At 35.6% G+C, this 16,685-nt stretch overlaps 1 protein-coding gene across 3 annotated transcripts in view; it reads right to left on the reverse strand.

The window, feature by feature from the left end:
• Nucleotides 1-540: 540 nt before the first annotated feature.
• Nucleotides 541-16,685, reverse strand: part of LOC127866101 (methionine aminopeptidase 1-like) — a 39,337-nt gene continuing 23,192 nt past the window's right edge. Inside the window, exons 9-13 of one of the 3 annotated variants that reach the window (XM_052406506.1) lie at nt 15,168-15,299; nt 13,584-13,689; nt 13,096-13,133; nt 9,011-9,076; nt 541-3,055 (exon numbers count right to left, since the gene is read on the reverse strand). In XM_052406506.1, coding sequence (XP_052262466.1) covers nt 2,985-3,055; nt 9,011-9,076; nt 13,096-13,133; nt 13,584-13,689; nt 15,168-15,299 — 413 coding nt within the window. In that variant the 3' untranslated portion in view covers nt 541-2,984. Of the gene's footprint in view, nt 3,056-4,236; nt 4,257-9,010; nt 9,077-13,095; nt 13,134-13,583; nt 13,690-15,167; nt 15,300-16,685 lie in introns of those variants that run through there. The other 2 variants (XM_052406505.1, XM_052406507.1) reach the window with 2 other exon arrangements.

The following is a 16,685-nucleotide window of genomic DNA, read 5'->3' on the forward strand; positions in this document are numbered from 1 at the left end:
AAGTTGTTTCAGATTCGCAAATTTTCGGTTTAGTTATGATATTTGTAAGGAAACAGTATTACTGAACATTTGCTATGGTCTAATATTGTCATTATATGCATCTTTTGACGATTTAAAAACCGAAAAATTATAAAGCGTTGCAACGCAAAATGATTGAAAAATTTGGAGAGAACTGTTGTTGTCGTTTAAATTTATGAAACAACGAATTGCTTATATAACATATCAAATACGCATGTTATGTATGCTTGGCAGGATAGCTCAGTTGGCTAATGCGTTTTTACTTCAGGATTCCGGGGGTCACTGAATCGAGCCCTGCTGCAGGCTACTTTTTTTTCCTTTTTTAAATTTTATTTTTGATTTTTTACTGGAGCTTTTAAAATTTAACGTTTACATTAATCAATATAAAGCATTTAATGACAAACTTCAAAACATGCCAAAATCTGTGAAAATGCCCCTTTAAAATGTTTCAATCTCAACACATATGCTGCAGGACACAAGTTTCATTAAATATGAAGCCTAAATTGACAACAAAACAATAAGTTAAGGAACTTTTTACACATGTATTTAAAACCAGTGTTGATGTAATTGCGAAGCATAAGGATCTATGGATGCATTGTAGCATTTTAAGGTTTCAAGGAATTATGAACATAACTGCTATAAAATACCAAGAATGCCTAAGGTGCTTGAACAGCAAAGGAAGAAAATTTTTCAAAGTAATTTGTTTTTAAAATCATATGAATGTTATTATAGTACTGTGTATTTTCAATAAAACATATACAGACCAAAACTAAATATGGTCATGGCATATTGTTTGTTTTTTTCATTAAATATAGCTCTTTTTTGTTCATTATAAATATTTATTTATACTTATGAAGTGTCGATGAAATAAAGTGATATTAAATGTAAAAACATTAACTTAATGCTGTTTAAAGCATTCTTATTTTTAAAGATTCTACCAATAATGTCTGAATTGATATTTTACTGAACCTTTTACTGAAGATGACAAATGATGGAAATATCAGCAGCTTTTTTTTCCGCTCACTTTGCTAATTAGAGCGATTGATTACTAATTCCATATGTATCAATATTGAATTGATCAAAAAAACTTTCACTTAACTTAGAAAGAAAAAACAATGAAAATCATCGTCCCTAATATAATGGGTTCAATGACTGATGCAAAGTCACTGATCATTATACAGCAGATGTGTATAGTACAGATAATATTTATATTTTTATGCAAAGGCTTACTACTGGTACCAGTAATCTTTTAGGCACACATAACACAAGTTAAATGACCATACAAATAATGATAAATTCTTATCAATACTTATAGGCATAAACATTCATATATTTTTGTACCGGTAGTAGCAAATGCATGATTACAGATATTTTCCGTATAATAAAATGCTTGTAAACAAACAAATAAAAGAAGAAGTAAACTCATCAAACAAGATGTTCAATACAGAATAACATAGATAATACTGTCTGAAACTTTGGTTTTACAGACAAAATTGATGATTTAGCAGTAAGTTAAGCAACAAAAAATATCACATGATGTACTGGGTATATAAATCATTGCCATACATATCTCTATGCATTTATAACAATGCTTGTTGTCTTATATTATAAGCAAAGGAACAACTTGAGAAAGACTTGAACTCCTATGGTAGTAAAATAACCAGAACTGTGTCAAAGACAATGATTCCTCCACAACACATGTTTGGACAAAACAGATCAACTACATATTCTACAGTGGACAAAAACACACCAATGGACATAATTTTGCATCCCATTCTTAACGATTATCTTAACACTATGATTATTCACCGTTTTGAGTAGTCAAACATAACAAATTGTGAGACTAAACATTCAATAGTGGAAAAACAGTGAACCACACTTCTGCCAAAACTTGAAGCAGCCAACATTCTGTTTGTTTTTTTAATTTTTACTACCCATTGTTGTCTATTAAGGTTTCAGCAAAATGTACCCAGTTGTTTAATATGAGTAAAAAACACAAAATGTTGGGACTAAATATGCCAAGTGAAAAACAAAATGACCATTATTCTGCTAAAACACTTCATAGCAAAGTCCTTTCTATACAATCTACACGTTAAGGTAATTTCACTGTAACATTTTTAGAAATACATTCGTTAACTAAAGAAGAGCTGAAAAAAAATTGGTATAATATATTCTATTGTTGAAATGCAGACAAAGAGTCACAATTCTGCCAAAACTCCCCACAGCTTAAACCCTATCTATAAAATTTATACAGAGGAGTTGAAGAACACAATTATGGTACTATATATTCTATAGCTGAAAAGCAATTGTATGCTTAAAAGCTAATACATGTTGTTGTTGTTGGAAAGCAGACAAAGGGCAACAATTCGGACAAAACTCAGCACATGCAAATTTCATTTTATTAAGATCATCTACACATTAAGATCAGTCAACAAAGTATTTAAAGGGGAGTAAAACAACAAAAACAAATTTTGGACTATTTCTGTACTGGAAAAAAGATGAAGGGCTATAATTCTGCCAAAATGTGTTGCAGCTATAATTTCTGTTTTGAAGATCCTCTTTATAATACGGCCATGAAACTGTGAAAGTTTAAGCAAGATGTACTCATTTAGGTGATCCAAATGTGAAAGTTTAGAATTAACTCTGCAGTTAAAGAGGACTTCAAAACTCAAGCTGGGAAATACTGTAGTACATGCACACAGAAAGTGCAATGCTTAATGCCTCACACTCTGTTGGAAAAGAATTGTGTAACTTATCAAAACATAAACAATTTACTACAAATAAAATAACATTTTTTAAATATAGCTTGAGAGGTTTAGAGAGTACTGCCCAGGCTTGTTAGTGGCTCTCCTGGTCCATGAAATGCGGGAGACCGTTGTTTTCGTTACGTCTTGTGAGAATCTCGCAGCCAGTCTCTGTGACCAGGAGCGTGTGTTCAAACTGTGCTGACCTCTTGCCGTCCTCTGTCACAGAGGTCCACTTGTCTGGCCACATCTCGTCCCTCCAAACACCTGCCAGAGAATGTCCGTACAAACACCTGTCAGAGAATGTCCGTACAAACACCTGCCAGAGAATGTCCGTACAAACACTACAAACACCTGCCAGAGAATGTCCGTACAAACACCTGCCAGTGAATGTCCATACAAACACCTGCCAGAGAATGTCCGTACAAACACCTGCCAGAGAATGTCCGTACTAACACCTGCCAGAGAATGTCCGTACAAACACCTGCCAGAGAATGTCCGTACAAACACCTGCCAGAGAATGTCCGTACAAACACCTGCCAGAGAATGTCCGTACAAACACCTGCCAGAGAATGTCCGTACAAACACCTGCCAGAGAATGTCAGTACAAACACCTGCCAGAGAATGTCCGTACAAACATCTGCCATGGAATGTCCGTACAAACAACTGCCAGAGAATGTCCATACAAACACCTGCCAGAGAATGTCCGTACAAACACCTGCCAGAGAATGTCCGTACAAACACCTGCCAGAGTGTCTGTACAAACACCTGCCAGAGAATGTCCGTACAAACACCTGCCAGAGAATGTCCATACAAACACCTGCCAGAAAATGTCCATACAAACACCTGCCAGAGAATGTCCGTACAAACACCTTCCAGAGAATGTCCGTACAAACACCTGCCAGAGAATGTCCGTACAAACACCTGCCAGAGAATGTCCGTACAAACACCTGCCAGAGAATGTCCGTACAAACACCTGCCAGAGAATGTCCGTACAAACACCTGCCAGAGAATGTCCGTACAAACACCTGCCAGAGAATGTCCGTACAAACACCTGCCAGAGAATGTCCGTACAAACACCTGCCAGAGAATGTCCGTACAAACACCTGCCAGAGAATGTCCGTAAAAACACCTGCCAGAGAATGTCCGTACAAACACCTGCCAGAGAATGTCCGTACAAACACCTGCCAGAGAATGTCCGTACAAACATCGCCAGAGAATGTCCGTACAAACACCTGCCAGAGAATGTCCGTACAAACATCGCCAGAGAATGTCCGTACAAACACCTGCCAGAGAATGTCCGTACAAACACCTGCCAGAGAATGTCCGTACAAACACCTGCCAGAGAATGTCCTTACAAACATTTGCCATAGAATGTCTGTACAAACATCTGCCCAAAAATGTCTGTACAAGCACCTGCCAGAGAATGTCCGTAGAAATGATGAGCCTCCTTCTGGCAAAACTGGGCTCATTTCATGAGCATAAAGTGTCATCCTAAATTAGCATAAAGTGTCATCCTAGATTAGCATAAAGTGTCATCCTAGATTAGCATAAAGTGTCATCCTATATTAGCATAAAGTGTCATCCTAGATTAGCATAAAGTGTCATCCTAGATTAGCATAAAGTGTCATCCTAGATTAGCATAAAGTCTCATCCTAGATTAGCATAAAGTGTCATCCTAGATTAGCATATGCTGTCTGTCTTGACTAGATTTTTCTTACAAACAGACTTCCTTTAACCCTTTACCGCTCAAAAACGCACTTTGACACATTTGAAGTCCTTAAGAAAATCAAATTAACTGTAAGCCCCTTCTTAATATATTCAAGTTTGAAAGGCTTCATTTCCAGCCCTAAAAAACTGATGAGCAGCAAACAGCATAAAACCCGAACAGACTGCAAGTTACTCGCAGGCTGTTCTGGTTCTATGCCAGTGTTTTTTTTCACTTATAGGGGAAAAATGCGTCGTTTTTTAGGAAAAGGGGAAAATTAAAAATTCACTCTTTTATATGTAATGATATTTATTATATGAATACACATGTTTGTATGAATATAATATTCAAAGCAGAATGTCTCTGTCTTTTTTCTGAAATATATATCAATGATTTTTTCAACATTAGTTTCAGACAGTTCAGCCTTCATGCACAGTGTCAGTTTTCTTAGCCAATTTGAGTCTAAATGAGTTTTTTAAATCGATTAAATCGCAAATTTGAGCATTTTTTATCCATAAAATGGACCAAATTGGAATGTTTTATCAACAAATATTGACACAATATAGATACATCAGGCCTTTTCCTGACCATTTTGGGAGAAAAATGCAATTCATGTGAAAAGTCCACTGATTTGGGAAAATCTTATCTAATTTAAAATAACACTTTATAATAATTAAAAATCATATAAATTATAGTTATATACTTTGTTAGTTATTTATGAAATAAATTTGAGATATATTTATCATGATTATGAAACAGTTCTTTCTATAATTTTTTTTTTTTTTTTTTTTTTACATCTGGAGGGGATTTTTTTTACAAAATGGGGGGAAAATATATACTCTTTTTTGAGGGGAATGGAGCCGAATATCGGCCCCGAAATTGTCATAAAAAAACACTGTATGCTGTTTGCACATAGCTATTTTCACATTGCCTCTGAGTGGGAATGGGTTAAAACAAATACAAACAAGAGCACCGCCTTGCGGGTGCAGACCGCTCATCTATTTTCTTTTTAAAGGTGAAGGGACTCTCATTTTCAATCACAAAGGAGGGAGGGGTGGAGTGAAGAGGGGTGCATTGTGTGGGGGTGTGGACATTTATTACATTATCTTCCAAAAATGTGAAAAAAAGGAAAAAAAAAATCGGGGGGTGGGGGGTGGGGGGGGGGGTGGGGGTGGGGATTCTTGGGTGCGATGGTTGGACGGTATTTAAAACATAAAATAATAAAAATAAATATTTGTGTTTTTTAACCGTTTCAAAAAAAAAAAAATGGGGGGGGGGGGGGGTGAGGTGGGGGGTATAGTGTGAGGGTGTGGTGGTAATTTGTGAGATGATCTTAAAAAAAAAAAAAAAAATATTTAGGGGGGGCAGGGTTCGGGTGGGGGGAGGGGGGGGTGGGGGGGGGGGTATTCTTGGGTGCAATGGTTGGACGGTATTTCAAACATAAAATAATCAAAATAAATAGTTTTGTTTTTTAACTGTTTAAAAAAAAAATTGGGGAGGGGGTGGGGTGGGGGGGGGGGGTATAGTGTAAGGGTGTGGTGGTCATTTGTTAGATGATCTTAAAAAAAAAAAATAATAAGGGGGGGGGGAAGGGGGGGGGGCACGGGCGATAATTTGGGTGGAGTCTATTGTGGTATGTCAGGTAAGAGTAGTTTTGTCAAAGTATCAATCAAATCTAATCATAAATAAAGAAGTTATGGCAATTTAAGCAAAATTTAATAATTTGACCTTGAGAGTCAAGGTCATTCAAAGGTCAAGGTAAAATTCAACTTGCCAGGTACAGTAACCTCATGATAGCATGAAAGTATTTGAAGTTTGAAAGCAATAGCCTTGATACTTAAGAAGTAAAGTGGACCGAAACACAAAATTTAACCATATATTCAAAGTTACTAAGTCAAAAAAGGGCCATAATTCCGTAAAAATGACATCCAGAGTTATGCAACTTGTCCTTTTACTGTACCCTTATGATAGATTGCGAGTGTTCCAAGTATGGAAGCAATATCTATGATACTTTAGGGGTAAAGTGGACCAAAACACAAAACTTAACCAAACTTTCAATTTTCTAAGTATAAAGGGCCCATAATTCCGTCCAAATGCCAGTCAGAGTTACATAACTTTGCCTGCACAGTCCCTTTACGATAGTTAATAAGTGTTGCAAGTATGAAAGCAATAGCTTTGATACTGTAGGAATAAAGTGGACCTAAACACAAAACATAACCAAATTTTCAATTTTCTAAGTATAAAAAGGGCACAAAATTCTGTCAAAATGCCAGTCAGAGTTACATTACTTTGCCTGCACAGTCCCCTTATGATAGTTAGTAAGTGTTGCAAGTATGAAAGCAATAGCTTTGATACTTAAGGAATAAAATGGACCTAAACACAAAACTTAACCAAAATTTTCAATTTTCTAAGTATAAAAAGGGCACATAATTCTGTCAAAATGCACGCCAGAGTTATCTAACTATGCCTGCCCAGTCCCCTCATGATAGTAAGTAAGTGTACCAAGTTTGAATGCAATAGCATTGATACTTTCTGAAAAAAGTGGACCTAAACGCAAAACTTAACCAAAATTTTCAATTTTCTAAGTATAAAAAGGGCACATAATTCAGTCAAAATGCACGCCAGAGTTATCTAACTTTGCCTGCCCAGTCCCCTCATGATAGTAAGTAAGTGTACCAAGTTTGAATGCAATAGCATTGATACTTTCTGAGAAAAGTGGACCTAAACGCAAAACTTAACCGGACGCCGACGCCAAGGTGATGACAATAGCTCTTTTTTTTTTTCAAAAAATAGATGAGCTAAAAAGTGGACAGTATTTTTCCTGATCTTGAACAACGCTCAACATATTTGCATTAAGTTTTCCCAGAACATGGCTTATTTTATGAACAATCACCACACAAGGTATGTGGAAGTGAAAGGAGTCAAAGCAGCAATTCTCCAATGTGTCAACAATCACCACACAAGGTATGTGGAAGTGAAAGGAGTCAAAGCAGCAATTCTCCAATGTGTTGTCCATCTCTCTTAATATCAAGCAAGCAGGCTCGATTACACAAGTGTGAGTAGAATATCAATTTTAATTCATTATTTTCATAAGGGCGGAGCAATTTTTTTCAAAGTTCATTAGTGAATCAAAATCTATATTCTACTGAAAAAAAGCACAGTTCTGTTTTCATTGTTTTTTTAATGTTCACCGATTAGTAGTAAATTACCTATGTTAATGTAAAATCTATCCTTATCAATCACTGGAAAGCTTCAAATACAAGATACCAGTAAAACTGATGGATACTCTCTGATCACTGAGATGCAATATATTTAAAGCAATGACTTTCTTGAATCAACAAGAAATGTTTGTACAACAGTTGCGTTCCCCCTTTCCCAAAACCTTGCATTACTTTTAAATCCATTATGTCAATCAGCCAATAATTAATATTAATATATGGTTAAAACAAGAGCACCGCAAAACAGGTGCCAACGCTCGGCTGCGGGTGCTTGTTTGAATAAATGAAAGCTTGTCTGAATTTTTGTTTTTAAAGGGCACATAAACCTTGACCTTTGACCCCAAAATGGGCGTGGCATGTAGAGCTCATCAAAGTGCATCAACATATGAAGTTTCAAAGTTGTCGGTGGAAGCACTTAGATTTTAGAGCACAATACCTCGGGTTTTCTCCGAAAACAGCCGAGCTAAAAACTGGGTAGAACAGGTTTTTGTAATTGTGTTAGAGGATTTAGAGTTTTTTCTTAAAGGCATTTACTTATTGCACTACTGTAATGTACCTTACCACTAGGGAACACAGTGTCCAATGTTTGGATAGTGTCTTATCATAACTGAAGGTCCGGCATTGTTATTGAAGGTATTACAACAAAGTTACTATTTTACAAAACTGTGACAAGCCAACATGACCATGACCTTAATACCTTAATATAAGTCTTTCAGTCCTCTTCGTTGGCAACCATACAAATCTGCATGATTGCAATTCAAAGACAAAGGGTTTTCAAGATATCATGCGGAAACAAAATGGACTATGGACTGGCCGAAGACAGACAGGTGCAAAGAAATATACCCTCTCTTCTTCAAAAGGGGGATGGGGGCTTATAAATGCAACAGAATTATCAACTTTAAATTTCTGAAACATACTTAACAAGAGATGTGTTTGTCAGAAACACAATGCCTCCTATTGCGCCGCTTTGATTTTTTTTTCAATATATCATTAAAAATTATCTCCCTTTTAATGCTTATTACTTCCCTTGGATTGTATTTTTTTACTTTTGACCTTGAAGGATGACCTTGACTTTGACCTTTCATCACTCAAAATGTGCAATTCCATGAGATACATATGCATGCCAAACATCAAGTTGCTATCTTCAATATTGCAAAAGTTATGGCCAATGTTAAAGTTTTCTGACGGACTGACGGACGGACTGACGGACAGTTCAAATGCTATATGCCATCCTACCGGGAAAATAAACATTTGATTGTGTGATTGTTTTATAATAGTACAAAACCTAAATATAAAACTGCAACCAATCATGCATCTCTCACCTTCATTTATCATGGGTTCTATAGTGAAGCAGTGACCAGGTTTCATAACACCAATAGCCTTGTTCTCTAAAATTACAAAAATAAAGCAATAAAGAACACGCGTTCAAATCTACTAAAGTTTGCTAAGGGAGTTACTATATAACAAACAAAAAACTTTACACAACAAAAAACTGTAACTGTTGACTACAAACCGCTTAAACTCTTGAATTATTGTTATCACCTGAAAATGAATGTATCCAATCATTCACATTAAATTAGAGCAGTTTTTATCATGTACATTAAGGATACAAAAATTAATTGATTATAATCTGATATGTCAAAAGAACTATGGTGCCTTCATGTCATTGCTAAGGTTTATTCTTTTCATTACATATCTTTTCATAAAAATATATAATGTATTATCATGTAAATGAATTAAAAATATATTATTTATAATACTGATATATAATATGCCACATATTGATTAATATACTAGTATTTGAAATTGTACTGTACAGTTCTAGTTAGAGCGCAAACACACGCAGTAGTCATGCAAAGTTCAAGAATAAGCATAAAACAGCCAAGATACAATTAACTGTCACTTTTTGTTTGTTTTTTCAAAATTTGTCCAACACACGTGAAGACAATATGTCTTAGCAGAATTTATTGCATAATGACTGCTCAGACAAATGGCAAACATGTTTTACATCCCATCCAATGACTTGCATTGAAATCAACCCCATTTTGATAACTTGGTTTTATTCACACTCTGCCATAAAGCAAACACATGCAACCTATGAAATTATGTTATTGTTTTCATATCACCATTTGATTCTTAAGTTTCCATTTCAAGAAATATTTGATAAACACAACACTGGGTCAGACTCAGCAGAACAGTTGTCCATGTGACCTTGACTTTTGATCTCTTGAACTGACAAAAAGGGATTATCCTTCATCAAGACTCACCAGGATACGAATTTATAGGATTCTAAGAATTCTCAAGATATCATCTGCTAGCAATGTTCATGTTACAATCGCATATTTCCTTGATCTTTTACTTAATGATAGCAAAATCAATAGACATCTTTCTTTTCTCCATAGCAACCAGGACTGAAATTTAAATAATCACAAGTAGAAGCGTTCAATAGAAATTGTGAAGTAACCAACATGATACAAACCCCTGCTGGCTAGGCCTTATATGTGACCTTGATCTTTGACCTTTATACCAAATTTTGTAGGTGTTTACTAGGGTTGCAACGGATATCAGAATAGACTAGATAATAAACTAGAGCTTTGTCACAGACGTTTGGATCCACGGATCTAGCGGTGATTGGTAAAATCGGTTTCGAATCCGGATCTTATTTGAGTTTAACATTTCCTTCGCAGTAATTGTTTCTTTAGCCCTAATACTTTTCGTTAAATTGTTTCTTTCTGTTTGAAAGGCTGACTGGTGCGTAGTTTGTCACGATTATAGCTCTTTTTTCGACAAAAACATGGTACTACACAGTCTACTTTCGTTTTTGATGGTTCAACATTGCTCAGAAGAAAAATCGCGATGCACCTAAACAATTTAAATGCTCAGTGTGGAAGCATTTTGGGTTTTATCAGCATACTAATTCTGGCTTATAAGTGGTCGTTACGAAGTATTTTATTATCCCCACGCTTTTTGAAAAAAAGGTGGGGATATTGTGGTGATCTCCGCCGTCCGTCCGTCCGTCTGTCCGTCCGTCCTGGCCACTATCTCCTCCTACACTAAAAGCACTAGAACCTTGAAATTTACACACATGGTAGCTATGAGCATATGTGCGACCCTGCACTATTTGGAATTTTGATCTGACCCCTGGGTCAAAAGTTATAGGGGTTGGGGTGGGGCCGCGTCAGAAATTATCACTCATTTTTTTTAGGTTATTTTACATTTACTTCTTTATTTCTACACCGATTCACTTCAAATTGATACTGGACCTCACCTATGACAATACGGTCAATCTCAACCATGCATGGCCCCATTCCCAACCCTGGGGCGCCCCGCCCACATAGGCCACACCCACCAAAAATTTCCATTTACTATAATTTTTTCATTTCTACACGGATTCACTTCAAATTGATACTGAACTTTTGTTATGACATTAGGGTCAATCTCAACTATGCATGGCCCCAATCCCAACCCTGGGGCGCCCGCCCACATAGGCCACACCCACCAAAAAATTCCATTTACTATAATTTTTTCATTTCTACACGGATTCACTTCAAATTGATACTGAACTTCTCTTATGACATTAGGGTCAATCTCAACTATGCATGGCCCCATAACCAACCCTGGGGCCCCGCCCACATAGACCACACCCACCCAAAATTGCCTTTACTATAATTTCTTCATTTCTACACCGATTCACTTCAAATTGATATTGAACTTCTCTTATGACAATACAGTCAATCTCAACTATGCATGGCCCCATTACCAACCCTGGGGCGCCCCGCCCACATAGACCACACCCACCCAAAATTGCCTTTTACTATAATTTCTTCATTTCTACACCGATTCACTTCAAATTGATACTGAACCTCTCTTATGACAATACGGTCAATCTCAACTATGCATGGCCCCATTACCAACCCTGGGGCGCCCTGCCCACATATGTCACACCCACCCAAAATTGCCTTTTACTATAACTTCTTCATTTCTACACCAATTCACTTCTAATTGATGATGAACTTCTCTTATGACAATACGGTCAATCTCAGCTATGCATGGCCCCATTACCAACCCTGGGGCACACCTAGGTCAAACATTCGGCGTGGGGATACGCGTCGGCCTCTGCCGCGCCATTTCTAGTTGATACTTATTGCAGATTGCGTGTGATGCGTTTTTTTGCTTGTTAAAATACAGCGTTATTCATATTATATCTGACTGACATAGATGTGTTTAATATGATACATTATTATTAATGTTTGTCATTAAAATACTTACACCTTTTCGTGTATGTGCGATTTTGAGAAATTTGCGGAATCTGGACCCGGGTATAAAAGTTTGTTCGAACAACGTCTTAAGTCCATTTTTTTATTTTCATCTACTTAGTATTTGTTTTTGTTTTTATTGTTGTTATTTCTGCTTCTACTACTGCTGTTGCGGCTGCAGCTGCATCAACTAATGCTGCTAAAGTTATATAAATATTAGTAGCTGTAAATTTTATAATAATAATAAAAGTTAATTACTTTTTTTCACAAGAAATATATTAGTTCTGGTGTTTCAAAACATACTTTTGGTTATAGCAATATAAATTATAATTTATTTTGCGTATTTTTACTTTCAAATTAGGATTCCAACCGATATTCGATATCCGGGCCATTGGATTCGAATTCGGATCCGATTGAAGTTTTTTATTCACTGCAGCACTATTGTTAACCATTCACCAAGGAAAAAACATACTAATTGACATGATTGTAGGTCAAAGCGTTGTCAACATATTAACAACTATCTGTCAATAGCCCCCATGATATTGACCTGTTAACCTCAAATTCAATAGGCACCTTCATTTCTTGAAAGTAATCATCAAACCAATAATGGTTGTAGTGAAAAGTGTTATGTAGATATTTTGTGAAAACGAATGGTCTTTGGACCAAATAACTACCCAAACAATAGACAGGAATACCTCTGCTTGTTAGAAGTGGGGCGAAATAATCAAGGTATAAGGTTCAGGTTTTAAAGCATCACCAAATTAAATTATCTTAATTGAAAACTACGACTAAGTAGAGAGCGATTTTCACTGCATTTAAGTTGCTGAATCTGAACCTTTTCAGAAATTTGTTAATATCTCTAGTTTAAAAAAATATTTTTGGCTCTTTGTCACATTTGACAAGGTAAAAATAAATCCCAACTGGAAATAATGAAAACTTAAAAAAAATGCCTTAAAAGAAAAAAATTACTAGTTTAATTTTTCAGGTTTAAAATATAAACTTTAAATATTTAATCATAAGTCATTTTAACGTATATCTTAAAAAAAAACAACACAAAATTGTTTTGCCTAACAATAATATTCTTTTAGAGATTCAGCATCTTGAAACAACGTTTTGGAAAAACAAAGTAAGGGCCATGAAGTTTGACTTACTTGCATAGTGAGGAATACTAGGGGCCGTGTGAAACAGTCTGAAAAGACATACATAACATGAATCACATCCAATAAATGGAAAATTCCTTTACCATAATTATTTTGTTAAATGTTCAATAGATAAACAAAACCATTTTCATGTGCAACCAGATCATTCAAGTGCAAAACAATGTCTTAATTAATCAAAAGGACATTACACAAATCAAACTAAAACTATCTAATAAGATGTTGAACTGCTATCGTTTTAAAATAGATTTGTGTTGATAATATGATTAAAACATTTTTTGAATGTTTATATGTTATCTTTGCAGAGAGTAAATAATTATTTTTGAATAAATCATTTGAAATAATTTATTAAAAACCATTAAATGGTCCAAATTAATTTATTACAAATTTTATGATAATGATGTGACAGTTGATCTTGACATGATTGCGTACGCGTGTATTCCATGACCACAGTAGCTCCTGACTACGGAGAATCCACTTACGAGTGTATTCCATGACCACAGTAACTCCTGACTACGGAGAATCCACCGCTCTGTGCATGTTTCTGAATGACAGCCCCAATGTCCCGGTAGCGTACACCTGGTTTCACTGCAATCATTTCAGCAATGGCCCTGTAGCGCACTTGGCCTCAATTCAATGACACACTCATTTTTTAAATAGTTTTCCGTATGGCTACGGTATGCAATGATATTACTCTCCCATATGCTAGCAACTCAGAAATCAATCTTGTTAAAACTCACAAAGACGAAAGTACTACACTAAGTGATGGGCTTTCAACAAATCATATTAAAGCAAATCCTGTGAATTCCAGACCATTGCACTTGGTAAAAAGACATTCTCTTAACTTCACTTTTAATCTTTAAAGATGTTGAAATCCAATGTAAAGATGAGGAAAAATTACTTGAGCTCACTTTTGATTGTATGCTTTATTTTTAACAGTAAGACATTTGTAGCACAGCTAAACGGCACTTGAACATTATGAAAAGAATGGGAAAGACTTGAGTATATTGGTCAAATTAACCACGAATCACTCATTTATGTTATCAAATTTTAATAATTGTCCATTAACATAGCATTTCAAGAGAGAAACTAATATAAACAAATCCAAAAAAGGGCAATAAATTCTATTCAATTGCATAACAACATTCTCCATTACAAGCAAGGGTTTTAAAATATGCAAAATTTACAGCCAACTACCTTAGATCTCTGAAATCACTACTTATCCGACTTGAATGTTGAAATGTTTATCACATTTACTACAATTCTCTGATAGTAATCAACAAGAGCACCGCATAACGGGTACCACGCTCGGCTGCGAAAGCTTGTTAGATTTTTTTTTTAAAGAGGTCACAGTGACCTTGACCTTTGACCTAGTGACCCAAAATGGGTGTGGCATGTAGAAATGAGGAAGGTAAATGTACATATGAAGTTAAAAAGTTGTAGGTGGAAGCACTTTTATTGTAGAGGCTATGTTTAAGTTTTATATTACAGGTCACAGCGACCTTAACCTTTGACCTAGTGACCCAAAAATGGGTGTGACGTGTAGAACTCATCAAGGTGCATGTACATATGAAGTTTTAAAGTTGTAGGTGGAAGCACTTTGATTTTAGAGCGAATGAAGAGGCTTATGTTAAAGTTTTATATTAGAGGTCACAGTGACCTTGACCTTTGACCTAGTGACCCAAAATGGGTGTGGCGTGTAGAACTCATCAAGGTGCATCTACATATGAAGTTTCAAAGTTGTAGGTGAAAGCACTTTGATTTTAGAGCCTATGTTAAGGTTTTAGCACGACGCCTACGGAGGACAGCTTACGGCGGACAACAAGCTGGCTATGACAATACCTCGGGTTTTCTCCGAAAACAGCCGAGCCAATAAAACTTAAATTTTAACAAAGTTACCGAACCATTTTGCAATTTCAAATTCAAGGACTTTTTAAGCCCTCATCATGAAAGTTAAAACTCAAGGACTTTTCATTCTCTGAGCAAACATATATAACTCTATATCATTACAGGCAACTATGGATAAGATGAACATTATTTCTCAAGCAAGCCAATATTTCCAGTACCTTCTTTGATTGCGAGATCCAGGCACTCCCATGAGTTGCGTACAAGTTGTTTGTACTTCTCGTCCACATTTCCCACGTAAAATGTCTCGTTTAGATCCCCATGAAAGCCCTTGTGGTATACGCTTATGTCAACTGGAAAAGGAAAATAGTGCTACAGTTTCATTTAACCCTTTGCAATTTAAAAGCAAAGTGAATATGGCTATGTGAAGACAGCATAAAACCAGAACAGCCTGTGAGTAACTCGCAGACTGTTCAGGTTTTATGCTGTTTGCTGCTCATCAGTATCTAAGGGTTGGAATTGAAACCATTAAAACTTGAAACCAGTAAGAAAGGACTTTAATTAAATTCAATTTTCAAAGGGACTACAGATGCGTAAAAATAGGTATCTAAGAGGTAAACTGTAGTCCTCACTTGAGTTCAAAGTAAACAATCAGTAGAAGACTTACAAAAAAAACTTACCACCTATTCAGACATGGTCTTGATTTCGTCAAGAGAGTAATTCAGGAATTTATTGAGATTAAGTCACAAATATCACTTCCTGAGTTGTTGTATTGTTTTTCTTCCTTTTGATCTAGTGTCCTAGGTTTTGGACGCACTTGACCCAGATTTAAACTCTACTTAATATTAATAGAAACATAGACCAAAATTAAAGCATGAAAGTGTTTTTTCTAAGATTTGATCTGTTGACCTAGTTTTTGAATTCAGGACCTAGATTTAAACTTTGCCTAGATATCATTAATATAAACATACTGTCCAAATTTAATCAAGATCAAGTCTAAATGGCCTTTAAAGTTGAAAAATATTTATCTAGAATTTTCCCAAGTCAACAAGTTTTTGGACACAAATGACCTAGATTTGAATTTTACATAGATTTGGTAAAGATTGACACTCTAACAAACTTTTATAAAGATGTAGTCATAAATATGTTTATACATGCTGGAATTGTTCAGGTCTGAATCAGGACATTCCCTAAAAATTCTCTGCACATTTGACCCAAAAGCGGGACCATCTTTCCGGGTCACGTAAAAAGATAAATAATTTCACCTTTACTTGAGTTAATAGTCAGTATATCACTTACACAAACTCTTAATTTTTGGCCAATACTGACGATTACTGTGTTTAAGTATTTCATGAACACACAAATTCTCCTTTTTCTGGAAGTAAACGCATGACTCCATAAAGTGAAATGTGGGATATCCTGAATGCCTCAATTTGAAATCCAATTGGGACGTGGCTATTCCATTAAACAGGTGTAAATCATGTAACACGATGTGAACGCGTTGAGCACTGTTCTTATTCAACAAATTGTAACTCTAAATTAAGATTGTTGTAATATGTACAAACTGATTTCTGAAAATCAGTCGAAAGTAAAGTAAATATATGTGAAACATCAATGTTTATCGGTTAGAATACATTTTGTTTGATATATAAAATCGTTGTTTTGACAGGTTTTTTAACTTCAAAAGGTATATTACAAAGGTCAATGGTATCTTTTGACGTGATTGAGCCATGAAAAAA

The sequence above is a fragment of the Dreissena polymorpha genome, chromosome 2, assembly GCF_020536995.1.
Source record: "Dreissena polymorpha isolate Duluth1 chromosome 2, UMN_Dpol_1.0, whole genome shotgun sequence".
NCBI classification, from domain to species: Eukaryota; Metazoa; Mollusca; class Bivalvia; order Myida; family Dreissenidae; genus Dreissena; species Dreissena polymorpha.